This window comes from Sciurus carolinensis, chromosome 19 (assembly GCF_902686445.1).
Source record: "Sciurus carolinensis chromosome 19, mSciCar1.2, whole genome shotgun sequence".
NCBI lineage: Eukaryota > Metazoa > Chordata > Mammalia > Rodentia > Sciuridae > Sciurus > Sciurus carolinensis.
In genome coordinates, this window is record NC_062231.1 from 26488594 (window position 1) to 26502274 (window position 13681).

The window sequence follows — 13681 nt, forward strand, 5'->3', positions numbered from 1 at the left end:
GTTAGTCAATTGGAAGTAAAAGTAGAGGGGATGAGAACAGCTCTTCTAACGTGCTTCACAAGTCATCTTCCACTTCAGAGTGAGAAGGCTCAGTTTCATACCTGATCATGTGTCATGTGTGCAGTTTACCGAGTGTTCGTGCCATTGCAGCTAATAAGATTGTCCTCACTCTGCCTCTGTGAGAAGGACTGGATGGGATGAGTGGGAGGAAGCAACAACCTCATTTTTTCTCCCAGTTCCCCATTGAGCTCCTTCGATGTCTGGCACTCTTGGGTGGGATAGTTATTATACCCAGGTCTCCTGTAATATATACCCAATAACTTGTTTCTACCGCTTTAGATAGCCAACAAGTTTTCTCATCATTTGTAGTTGTAAGAGGAGTCTAATTTTAGTACTTAAAATGTTCGTTTTGAGCTTTATTTAAAAAGTGTCACACACACCCTCCCCCCAGCTTCCACAGGGTCAGTCTGGCTAGTCCAGAAGCAGCAGAGAGGCTAAGGCCCCTTTGGCTGTTGCTGTCACAGGAAGTACGCCCCCCAGAGCAGCCCTCCCCTCAGCCATCACAGGCTGCCCTTCCCTGCTGTACCAGTCCTTGTACCTCATGGTTGCAGCTTCCAGGGCAAGTGGGTTGTTCTCTCCTAGAGCCTCTTTCAGATGGTTATTTGGTACCTGTCTTATGCTTGGTGACTTCAGTGGAAATGAACCAGAAAGATCTTTTTAATAAACTGGTATAGTACGGATTAACAGCCCTGGGTTCTAGCTTCTTTCTTTGCGCCACCATTAAGTTCATCTGTCTAGTGATCGCTGTTTATATACCAGCTCAGGGACACCCAACCACCAAGCCCCAGCCCCAGCCCTATTTTGTATTTTATTTAGAGGCAGGGTCTCACTGAGTTGCTTAGCGCCTTGTCCTTGCTGAGGCTGACTTTGAACTCGAGATCTTCCTGCCTTAGCCTCCCTAGCCGCTGGGATTACAGGTATGCACCACTGCGCCTGGCTTAGGTTTTGCTCATTAGATACCTCTTAATCACATTTCCCTTGCATTGGTGACCCTGAGGTGGGGGGAAGATGTGTCAGAAAAGCTAAGTTAGTAACCCAGAGCTGCCCGTCTGTGCTGCTAGAGCGTAACCTGAATTTGACTCAAGGTCCATCCAAAGTGTGTGCTGCATCTTCATTGAAATTGTTATAAATGAAATTATATCACGTCTGAGACCGACCTCAGAATAGTCCATCCTGGGTAGTGGGAAGTGGCTGGGTGCTGCTGAAACACTCACTATTGCTGGCCTGTGATGAGGATGTGGTGTTCATGATGTTGGGCTCTCTGTTTTGTACTTGTTGTGATTTTCCTGTTTAAAAAGTTACTTTGTTTTATTTTTTCCAAGTCTGGGTTCTCAACCACTGTATCTCTGTGTTTCAAATTTAAATTTATCTGTGGTTGTGTGGAAAACATAATTTACTTTTGGGCAGTTGTATGAAAATTGTTGGCTAATAAAAACACCGTAAAGTTAGTTTTTTGTTCTGTTTTCAAGGCTGGCAGAAACCTGCCTGTCTGCAAACACTTGGAGTGTGGCGAGTAGCAGTTCCGGGTAAGCTGCAAGCCGGGAAGCCACCCTCGGGTCTAGCTGTGCTCACAGGTAGAAGCTGACTTGACTTCAGAGGACCAGTGGCCCTTCGGTCAGCATTAACTGAGCTCAGTAATAAACCAGCTTTTCAGAAATCACTGCTTACTGACATCTTCTAGAGAGAGAACTGGATCAGTGTGAAAGAAGAGAAGAACTGGGGCACCAAGCCCAGGGCTTGGGGTTGATCTTTTTTAAGAAAAATGAATGTTCAAGAAATTGAGGTATGGTAAACACCTCATATGAGCTCCAACTTCTGATGAAACCTTGAAAGTGAATTTCTTTTTAATGTTTAAATTGTATTTATTCTAGTCAGTTTAACTGCAAATACTTTAAAAAGTTGAATTGTAGAGGAGATAACATACAACTTAACTACCAAAGGATGAAATCCTCAGGTTGTCCAATATTGATGTTTATCTGTATTTAATTTTTATGCATTCCTAGTTTGGGACATTTTTAGAGAATTGTTACGCCTTTTAATTTTTGCTCTTTAGATATGCTCTGAAGCGTTCCTCAGGGTGACTCAGCAGGCGTTTGTCGTGCTTGCTGTGTTGAACTGGATCCTGGAATTGCGGGCACAGAATCAGATACTGCCAGGTTTAAAAATTTTTTTTTCTTTTTTTATTTGTAGTAAGAAATTAAAAGGAGAAATATGGGTAGTGAAAGCATAAGCCAGGGAAAATGACAGATTTAAAGCATTTGGGACTCATAGAGGGGACCCTCGGCTTTATTAGACTTTCTCGTCTCAGCTCCTGCTGTCTGGAGTGTTGATTGTTAGTGGATGCATCCACCAGTATCTTGAGTGGACACCTCCTCAGCAGCTCTTCTGTGCAGGCCACCCAGTGAAGCCAGAGAGTAGCAAGGACTTGACCAGGTAGATGGTGTCTGACACGGAGCCTGCGCAGTAGCAAGGACACTGAGATGACAGTCTCTAGCAAAAGGTCTAGCAGAAAGGGGAGGTATCTTAAAGAAATGATGATGGAGTGGCTCAAGAGGGAGAGGTGGCATTCCCTGGAGGCAGGGGATACTTCATGCTGCGTGGGATTTGCTGTGGGGCTGGGGGAGGACAGCGCTGCTCCTGGAGGTGAAGGGAGTGCTGCAGTCATTGCGATGAAGAGTGTGAGGAGCTCAGCACAGTTTTTAGAGGAAAATTTATCTTTTGAAACCTGATGATGGAAAGTCTGTGTGCCCTCTGATCTGAGTTTTTGCCCTGTATCCTCTGAACTAGTCAATAGTCCCTAGTCATTTAGAATTTATGTCTCTACTTCTTTAATTTTATCACTAAATTCCCAGCTGCCCAGCAGGAGATGGTAATTGTTCCTGTTTTCTTCCCCATAGTCTAAGTTGGTTTTGAACATTTTATTTCCTAATGAATACCCTGTAGCTGTTACCTTTTCTAAGACTGGGACAGTCATGGTGCTTTCATAAGTTCAAAATGTGTGAAATTAAAAGTCAGATGTTGAAGTAGCTTCCTACCAGTTGTGGCTGACCATTTGCATGCCACCTCAGGCCAGGAAGGAGAGCCTCCAGTGCACAGTCGCCAGGAGCTGCTGCCAGGCGGCGGAATGCGAGGGTTGTGCCTGGGCCAGCGGGTCTCAGGGCCTGTCCTGCAGGCAGGGCAGGTTGCTTTCATTCTTGTCGCTTCCTTAGAGTGCAGGTCTGTGTTCTGAATCTCTTAAGTGGGCACACGACTCCCCTTCTTATAAACCACGTGTCCTCAGAGCATGTGTGGGTCTGTACCTGTATCCCCACACAGGAGGGTGTCGTCTGTGAGCGGGCACTTGAAAGGGAAGAGAGCCAGATTCTGGTCACCTCCACAGACTCCTCTCCAGGATTCCTGCTAGTTGCTGAAGGTTGTTAGCCACAAAAAATGTTCAGGTTGCTTTCAGGATAGGTTACATTTATGTATGTATGATTTTTTTGTTGTTAAAATACACTCTAGGCTGCAACATTTCCTGCATGCTTTTTACATAGTAAATTGCCTTTTAATTGCCAAAAATGATTAACAGCTTATGGTTATTCAAGTACCAAAAAAATCCCTTCAAATATTTTTATTTTTATTTAAAAAAAATATTTTTTAGTTGTAGATGGACACCAAGTCTTCATTTTATTTATTTAAGTGGTGCTGAAGATCGAACCCAGGGCCCCACACTTGTGAAGCAAGTGCTCTGCCACTGAGCCACAAACCCAGCCCCCAAATATTTTTAAATGTTAGTATTCTTTGAAATTTTGAGTTAAATAGTAATACTTACTGGGGTGTGATGTCACAAAATCAGCTAATCCCTTATACTTTTACACAGTTGAAGTTTACGTTCCACTTCTGTACTACTTAGGTTAGGTTTTATTAATTTCTGCAGTTTATGAATCGAGCAGTGTAAAAAGTAGGTTAGTTGCATGGTTTGAAGGTACAGGTTTTTTTTCTTGTTGTTTTTAATCTATAAGTGTCTCTTTTCAGTCAGATTATTATTATTTTTCTTTTGATAATGGTGATTGAACCCAGGGATGCTTTACCACTGAACTACATCCCCAGCCCTTTTTATTTTTTATTTTGAAACAGGATCTCACTAAGTTGCTGTGACTGGCCTTTAACTTGTGGTCCTTCTGCCTCAGCTTCCTGAGTTGCTGGGATTACAGGCATGCTTCACTGTGCCTGGCTTAAAGTCGGTTTTGAGATCTTTCTATTTAGGAAATAATATTATGTCTACTTCCTTTAAGTAAAAAGATACCTAAAATTGTATATATTTAAAACAAACTTGTGGGAATAAAGAAAAAATGTTTTATTTGACACTAGTGGATCAGAGTTCAGTTGCATATTAATATTGGGACATAAATTAATATACAATTTAGAGTTTCTTAAGTTAATATTGAAAATGTAGCAAGTAACACATATTTATTCGACAGATATGGATCACATCTCTTCTCTTGCAAGGCATTATGCAGAATCAGTGAAGAGTTATAGGGTGTACATGTCTTGGTCTTGGCTCACGGCGTCTTTTGTATGACAGGAATAAAAGGCCTGAAGATAGGATACAAAATATAAGACACAAAGCAGACAGTCCCTTAAGAAAGTGATATAGTTTCCCCCAGAAGTCCAAATCTGTCCTGTATGGCTCTTGAACTAAGAATTCAATAGTTAAAAGAAAAATAGTATTTTGTGACATATGAAATTACATGCAGTTCGTATATGAGCGTCTGTAAACAAAGTTTTATTGGAACACAGTCACACTGATACATGTACATATTGTTTACGGCTCTTTTGTGATTTAATGACAGAGTGGCAACAACTGTTATGTGGCCTACAAAGCTAAAATGAGTACTTTCCATCTCTGTCCAGAATAGCGGACTGCTCCGCCTCAGGTGGAAGCCAGGGGCTGGAGGGAGCCTTGCAGTGAGCGGAGCCTTGGGCAGTCTTCCACCCCACCCCGGGGCCAGTGCTGGCGGGTTCAGCAGCAGTTTTCTCTGTCCGCCGCAACGTGAGCCACAGCTGACTTTGTGCTCACACTGGAGCAGGCCCCTCCGCATTAGGAGACGCACACGCAGGAGCCCGTGTCCCCACTGGTATGAGGAGGCCCAGGCGAGCTGGGGAGGTGCAGCCCAGCTGTGGCCTGCGGTTGTCAGTTTGGGCATGGTCTTTGTTTTCGTTTTGTTCTGTTTCTTGTGGGGGTGCATTACTTATGGTACTTACTATCAAACTGTGTGTGGAAGGTGGAGGGGGAGCGCTCCCCCAGGAGGCCGTGGTGGACGGGGAAACACGCAGCACATCTACCCGTTGGTCTGGGGGCCTGGGCTGTGACGAAGAGAGGAGGGAAAGGTGGCAGCCCTGAGGAGATGGGGTCTTATTCAGGGAGAGCCCTCCAGAGTATGTGTCAGCCTATTGATGGACCCGAGGAGCCCGGTCTGCTTGGCAGCAGCTCTCAGCGTGGAGTCAGGGAAGGGATGAGGCTGGTGGCACAGCGAAGGGAGCAGACTCCTCCTTTTGTCTGGACCCTGAGGTACCCTGGGGCAGGCAGTGTTGCTGGGGCGAGGAAGTGCCAGGACCCTGGGTCCTGTGTGCCTGCTGGCCTCCTCCCTTGCCCATGTGTGCACACTCACATGCTTATTGTCTCATTTTAAGTCCCGAAGCAGTTCATAAGATTGCTTCTTGGTTCACCCCTGTGGGAACAGACTCGGATTAAGTTCCAAATAGCGAAGCCGGCAGACTGGCTGCACGGGGGACTTTAGAAGACGTGCTTTTTTCCATGCATCTTCCACTTCTTAGCCTTTCTGCCTTCTTACTTACTGTATACATGGCAGCTTTTGTGGGTGTTCCACCTTGAGTTGGATGCTTCACTCCTGACTGTTGAAAGAAATTAGACATGCTACCCTTAGGTATTGTTTTTTTCCTTTTTGGTACTGGGGATTGAACCTTGGGTGCTTAACCACTGAGCCACACCCCCAGCCCTTTTGATATTTTTTTTTAGAGACAAGGTCTCACTGAGTTGCTTAGGGCCTCACTCAGTTGCTGAGCTGGCATTAAAACCTGCAACCCTCCTGCCTTATCCCCTGAGAAGCTGGGATTACAGACGTGTGCCACTGCCTGGCACAAGCACTGCTCTGACAGTGGCACAAGGAGGAGTATGGAGTTTGTGTCAGGGCTGTCCTTCCAGACCAGCCAATCCTACAGGGACTACTGCAGAAAAGACAAAAAGTAGCCTTGGGTTACGTTTCTTATTGAACTTTTGATGGTGCAGACGTGAGAAAGTCAGCCACATTCTTTCAGGGGGTAGACACCATAAGGGAAGGAGTCATCGGGCTGTTTGCTCTGCCTGTGTCATGATGCAGTACCCGATAGCAAGTCCTCAGAGCTCAAGTGTCATAACTTGTGTCTCTTAGCTGAGCATTGTGACCAGGTGTGTTCAGAGCTAGACATGTGTCCTCTGGGGTAGATTAACACCCAGATTTGATTGAATAAGATCACACGATTTGCAGGACTTTGTTCTGGACCAGGGAGGAAGGATGAACTGTCTTGTCTTTTCCGTACACAAGGTGATAGACGCTGACCTAGTGTACTGCACAGTGGCCGCAGGTCACATGTTCTTGTTTCCCAGTCCTGGCTGTGATTTGGGCCAGCTCATTCAAAGTCTTGGTACTCATTTTCCTCTGATGGGACAAGGAAGAAATTATCTGCCCCCAGGGCTGATGATGAAAGGACACTGGGTAGTGACTGACTGCTGTGACAGGTTGCATCAGGCATGGCACAGGGACTCTGAACCAGTTTGGGGAGAATTGGAATTCTGTTCCCACAAGTAGTGGTCGATTAAGACCTGGATAGTGGATTGGGATCAGTTTGAGATTTGTTGATTTCAAGCAAAGGGAGCATGTACACAGTCTGTGTTTGCTTCATATTAATTTTGTCTGTGAATATAAATGCAATTTTAATAACAATACTATTTCAATTGGTATAAGACTAAACTTATCCTTAAAATAGTAACTCATTGCTTGAAGTATGTGTTTCTTCTTATAACTCAGAAGTGTGAAAACGTGAACAGCATCCAGGGAATTTGAGGATAAAAAAATCACACAGGCGGAGAAGGTCCCCCCTCCTGTTTTTTTGGGTACTGGGCCACACCTCCAGTCCTGAGAAACTTTTTTTAATGCTGACTTTAGCATATATATCCGTGTTAATTGTTGGGGTCTTGATTTTATTCTCTGACCTCATTTGGCCTGAATGCTAAAGTATGTTACCCTGCTTCAATCTCTTAATTTTGATTAATTTGACACAATTTTTCTAGCTTGTCTCTTGTTATGGTCGAATGCATATGAAAATTATTGTTAAAAAAATACCTAAGATCATAAGTTCTCTTCAGAATCCCAGAAACCTAGCCGCATATCTAAGTTACATATTTTAAGTTGATGGTAAAGTTGACATTTCATTTTGAGATGATTTATAAGTAAAGATCAAGCAGTGTTTTCCTCCAGGTCTTCAAAATAACCACCTCCTGTCCTTCTCTTTCTTGGCTTTGCCTCTCGAACAGCTCAAGGCTGCAGGGGCAGAACTTGGTACCCAGGCCTGAGCTGCCAGCTGCTGTGGTGTGCCAGCCGCTGCAGAGAGATGCCTCTTACCGGGTAGAGCAGAGCTTACAGTCCTCTCCTGAGCTGGCTTCTAGCCAGCAAAACATCCTGATCATCTTGTAGGATGGGAGCCATTTCCTAAGTGCCTCCAACCTCGGACCAGTCTGCCAGGGACGGTTGCCAAGCCTGGTCTGCCAAGAGGACTCTGGGGGCCAGAGGATTCCTCTTGAGAGCAGCTCTGACCCTTCTGTTTTAAGACATATGACCCTGGTATGCCACTTCTGCCCCGGCAGGGATGCGTGCTGTCTGGAGCCCACCTTTCTGTCCAGGAGAGTGCAGGGTGTGCTCACCTTGCTCTTACCCTCGCCTGTGTTCCTTGTGTGGGCATTGTCTTTCTGCGGGTCATCGTCAGAGAGTCACTTCGCCGAAGTAGACATCTGTGCCTCTCGTCACTTACACTACCAGGAAGCGCCCTTCAGTGCCCTCCTGAGTGAGCACGAGCCGGGTCTCAGCCACTCCTGCGGGAGCATCCTGACCTGTCAGCTTCCTCAGAGCGAGGGGCCCGCTCACTGTGGGGTGGGACACCGGAGTGGCTGCTGTCCGCCTTCCTGTGCCGAGAAGACTTGCTGTGCCTTCTCTGCAAGTGCCTCCTTTTTGTCTGCTTTGACCAGGCAGTGCACTGCCTGAAAATGTCACTCTCCTGCAGTGCCTGGAGCAGAAGTCATTGTCTTAGGTTGGGCCTTAGCAGTGTCTTAATGCTCCCAGGGTGTGCGACAGGCTTGTGGCCAGACAGAGCCCCATGGGAGCCAGGGACTGGGGGTTCCCCTGGGCTCTGGCCACTGGTCAGGTGACAGCCTAGAAGAGGGCCAGGTCTTCCCTTGCCATCGCTGCTGGGTAACTGGTCAAAGTGTGAAGGCCCAATCAGTCAGTGCAAAGGATGTCAGCTCCGCTCCCCTGCCCACTGGGCACCTGGCTGAGATGCTGGTGGAGGCTGGCCCAGGAGTCCGGGACCGTGGTGCAGAGAGGTGGTCTCAGAGCGCCTCCTGCTCTGGGTTGTCAACTGCCAGTCTGTCAGAGAGTGTGGTGAGCATAGTTTAGTGAAGCGTGCAGTGAAGACCCAGCCTCTGAAGAGCGCGCATAACTTTCCCATTCAGAACAGCCTGGCCTGTGATTTTTTAAAACAATTGTTGCATCCAAATGTTGCTTCTTGGTTGTTTAAACAAACAGCTTGGTGGTGGCATAGCCTGCAGTCCCAGCTGCTCAGGAGGCAGAGGCAGGAGGGTCGCTTGAGCCCAGGAGTTCTGGACTGAACAGGGTAACATAGTGAGACCCCTCTTGAAAATAAATACATTAAAAAATGAGATGATTTAAAGTGCTAATTAAAATTTGTGGGGATTATTTGTCAGTATCTCAGGATGCTTCGTGGTGGAACCTTTCCCGAGTATTTGCTGAACTCTTCTTTGGGGATGACTTGGCCAGCGGTGAAGGTAGAGGGTGCCCGCTGCATGCCATGGCGTGTTATGGGGCGCAAATTAAGAACAGACCAGTCACCACTGAGAAGTCCAAATTTGAGAGTCTTTATTAAGCTGGCCAGCTGACTGTCTCACACAATGCCCCAAAAAATGGCTATTGGGAGAACAGCCCCTACCACAGGGTTGTAGGGGTTCTTATACCAAAAATCAGATTAATCATAAGTGTCTGTTGCTGTGATTTGAAATTACACATTAACATCATGAGATCATCGACAGAGGGGGAAGTGGGGTCAGAATGACCCTTACCTAGGTGGTTGCTAACATCCACACAATCACTGTTCACATGGTACGTTGTTTAGGAGCAATAGGAATCAAAAGAGAGCAATTCTTTACTACATAGGAGTTGCCATTGTATATTATTAAACATGTCACACCAAGTAACTGATGATGGGCACACAGGCAGGGTGTTCCCATGGGAGAAACTTATTTTTTATATAACATGGAGTCTCAGAACAAAATGGAGTCTATTTAGTCATTTCCTCTAGAGTCTGGCCCAGAACATTCTCATGGAGTCAGATCTGTCAGCCCATCACAGGCAGAGGTGCCAGCCTACTGCTCTCATGCTTGGTCAGTGGCCATTAAGGCAGGTACCGTCAGCCACTCATCTGGGTACATCCACCTTTAGGATTTCTAACGTTTAATTTTCATTTTTGAAAAAAACAAGAATCAGAACATGCACATACAGTGCAATTTCTTTGCTTTAAAGACATTTAAAGAACACTTTTTTTTTTTTCCCTCTGCACCTGGAATTGAACCCAGAGGTGCTCTACCATTGAGCCACATCTGCAGTCCCACTTATTTTTTATTTTGAGACAGGGCCCTGCTAAGTTGCTGAGGGTAGCTTTTAACTTGTGATCCTCCAGCCTCAGTCTCCAAGTTGCTGGGATTTACAAGCATGTGCTACCCAACCTAGTTTATTTCTTACTTTTTGTTATTCACCATTTCTTTTTATCTTGATGTTTCTTTTCACTATTATTATTTTACTGTTTTTTAGTGTTAGGTGGAAGGTTTGAACTTGTCTGAGGCTCTTAGCAGGAGGGCAGCCTAACTCGAACAGCTCTGCTAAATGAAGGTCTGTAATTTCACTCGGCGTGGCTCCTCTAAATGAGTGACCTCAACACCATACTCCTCTTCATAAAAACCTCTGGGGTAGGGTCTGTCCTCGGTGCCCACCCCTGAGTTAAGGCCATCTCCTCTTCTGTCACCGTCTGCCAGACTCCTCACCTGCTCTCCCTGTTGCCCAGCACACACCTGCTGTAGCCACGTGGTTGTCTCAAGTCCTGCCTTGTCTGATCAGGTGCTTTTGTTAGTATGTAGGGGCCCTTGGGAGACAGTATTCTGGGGACGTCACTCTGTGGAGAAGAGTATTCATGTCTCAAGCCAGTCGTGTATCTGGTGGAGACCTGTGCTTGACTTCTAAAGCTTTAAGTTAGGTTATCATTAAGCTTAACCAACTTCTTCCTCTGCACCTCCCTTCTGCCAAAAGGGGAGAGGGAGACAGCGAGCAAGAGAGAGAGTGATGGGCACGTGCCTGCCACGATCACCATCTCCCCTGCGGCAGTGAAGACCTGAAGAGCCCCTGCAGGTCAAGCTCTCCCTTGGCTCTTTCCATAACACAGATAACGTGGCCAACCTGGTTTCCTCACGGGTGCGATTCTGATGCTGGTTCCTTCTGCCTCCTTGAGTCTACCTTTAACGTTACTGCTTTGTAATTAAAACAAGCCTGGGGACCGCCCATGTTGACCATTTGACATAGCTAACCAGGCCACTTTCATAGGCCACAGCTCCGGTGTTGACCTAACCAAGTGAACTTGACATCTTGCAGTTGTAGCCCTTCTAAGTGTTACTTGCTTCTCGTAGCAAGTAGTCCAGCTGTGGAGCTTCGATTGGCATTCTTCCCATCTGCATGTGAGGAGGCCACATAATGAACATTTGCCATAGAGTCAGCATCTCTGTGTTCAAGGGCTTACTACCTCCTTAGCCCTTGAATAAGAAAAATTTTGTGGGGCTGGGGATATAGCTCAGTTGGTAGAATGCTTGCCTTGCATGCACAAGGCCCTGGGTTCAGTCCCCAGCATCACTGAAAAAAAAAAAAAGAAAGAAGAGAAATAAAAATGTCATGATGTGAACTGAATGGGACAAGATTGCATAGGTTGCATGGCACAGTGGGTGATCAGCGAGGTTGGGACCTAGGTCTTGGCCCTTCAGTTCAGAGGCACTCGGCACTCGGTGCATCTCACCATCCCCACCCGGGGACTCTCCTGAAAAGCCAGCTGGGAGGGAGATTCTGGGAGGAGCAACTGAGTTTCCTTTCCACTTTTTAACTTTGCTGGATTTAGTAAAGGACCCAGAGGACTAGAAAGTCAGCCCAGGACCTCCTAGAAGGAGCGGGACCTTGATAGGAGGCTGTGTCGAGTGGAGAAGAAAAGAGGAGCCAGCCGAGCAGAGGCCTGGAAAGGAATCAGTGGAGACCTTGGAGGCACCCTGGGCAGGGGTGTGGGCACAGGCCGTCCAGGTCTGAGACAGCGGGAGTCCGTGTGGGATGGGAGAAAGGGCATTTCCAAAGGTCTCCAGGACTAGTGGGTAAGCTCGTGGGAGGAAGGAGGCCAGGGTGTGAACTGGGTGAGCGGTGTCCCTCGTCCTTTCTTAAAGTTGGTGGAAGACCTGTGCTGCCTTGGGCTTCCCCTGGGGCATCGGTCAGCCACTGTCGGCAGAGGTTCCTGCTCTTTTCAGACTTGCTCTCTAGTGTTCATTGTACTAGAATGTTGGTGGCAGTAGTTTTGGGATCTTGCAATGTGCTCATCTCCCTCATGGTTCTTTTATAACCTGAATGGGAAAAGCCAGTGAAAACAAATCCAGAGTCTCAGGAAATCAGTGTGCAGTATTTTCATGTTTTAGAACCGTGAAGACAGTAGTGACACTCATAAGCTGGCATTGCTATGTTGTGCAGATCCAAGGAAGTGGTCTTACTCCCGATTTAGTGATTTGCCCCATGGTTAATAAGTTTCAGGGGATGCCATGGAGTTTGGAACACCTAGGGAATTGTGGGGTTGTAAAAGCCTCCTTTTGTACTCTTTGGTTGGATTAAAATTAGGCTCATTTAACAACCAGGAGGAGGTAATTAGGATGAACAAGACTTTTTTTTTTTTTTCTTTTTTTTTTTTTTTTGTGGTGCTGGAGATTGAACCCAGGGCCTTGTGCTTATGAGGCAAGCACTCTACCAACTGAGCTATATCCCCAGCCCCTGAACAAGACTTTAATAATCGATGGCTCTTTTTCAAGTGATTTTTGTCAGCTTAGTTCTGAAGTAGTGCTATGATATTTTAGTTTCAATCTGAGTTTTCTTGTTTTTTAGGTGAAAATTTTTAATAGTACTAGATAATTTCTTGATGGTAAATGTTGTCAGAAGAAATAAAGAAGTTTGAAAACTAAAATTAAATTCTCTGTTATTCTGAAAGCTTGAATTAGAAAAACATTGTTTAGTTGAAAGTATGATGCTCTTACTGGGTGTGATGGCATGTGCCTGGAATCTCAGTGACTCAGGAGTCTGAGGCAGAAGGGACCCTAAGTTCAAAGCTAGCCTCAGCAACGGAATGAGGCCCTAAGCACCTTAGTAAGACCCTGTCTCAAAATAAAAAGGGGAGGGGTTGTGGCCCAGTGGTTAAGCACCCCTAGGTTTAATCCCTGCTACCAAAAAATAAATGAATAAATAAATAAATTATGATGTTCTTAAATATTTAGTTAGGAAAACTCCTTTTGTTTAATTGACAGTTATAGTTCATAGAATTTTTATGATATCTATAATTAATTGACTGTAGCAATAGAGTATTCATAATCCTTAAGGAAAGAGGGGTTTGGACCTAATGTGACTAGTATTTTTTCATATACTAAAGGAATATTAAAAATATTGTTCAGAAAAAAGTATTCTTAAGAAATGACCAAAACTCTGAGCTGCTGTGGATATATTCCTCCTTGGTGTCTGAATTTCTCAGTTAAAAATATCAGGTGTTTTTTCTTTAGGATGACTTGATTTTCTTTCTTTTCTTTTTTCAATTTCCTTCAGGTAAAAGTGCAGTTTTAAAGTGTCTACTGGATATTCACAAAATTCTTCAGGAAAATGATCCTGCTTACATTCTGAATGACCTCTACATCTCTGACTACTGTGTGTGGATTCAGAAAGCCAAGTAAGTTCTGTATCACTAAAGAAGTTTTAGATGCTCTCATTTTGAAACGGCACTTACCCAGGAAGAAGAAAATGAAGGAGCATGGGGAATAAGTTTGAGTGAGAGGGAAACTCGTGTAGCTGCCCAACACTTCAGAAATGACTAGGTTAGCGGGAGACCTTGGAGAATGCACTTAGGAAGGGAGGGAGGCACAGATGCCAAGGAGTTCGTTTTATCAGAAGAAATCGCACTGCGTGCCTGGAAGGTGGGTATTTAAAGAGAGTCATGGGTGTTCATGCTGCCTTCCTGGCTGTCC

General features: G+C 45.5%; 1 protein-coding gene across 5 annotated transcripts in view; it reads left to right on the plus strand.

Annotated features, from left to right (window-relative positions):
- Positions 1 to 13681, plus strand: part of Shq1 (SHQ1, H/ACA ribonucleoprotein assembly factor) — an 83068-nt gene that overhangs the window by 34466 nt on the left and 34921 nt on the right. For 4 of the 5 annotated variants that reach the window (XM_047534725.1, XM_047534727.1, XM_047534726.1 and 1 more), the window contains exon 10: positions 13266 to 13386. In XM_047534725.1, coding sequence (XP_047390681.1) covers positions 13266 to 13386 — 121 coding nt within the window. Of the gene's footprint in view, positions 1 to 7633; positions 7842 to 13265; positions 13387 to 13681 lie in introns of those variants that run through there. The other variant, XR_007106271.1, reaches the window with a different exon arrangement.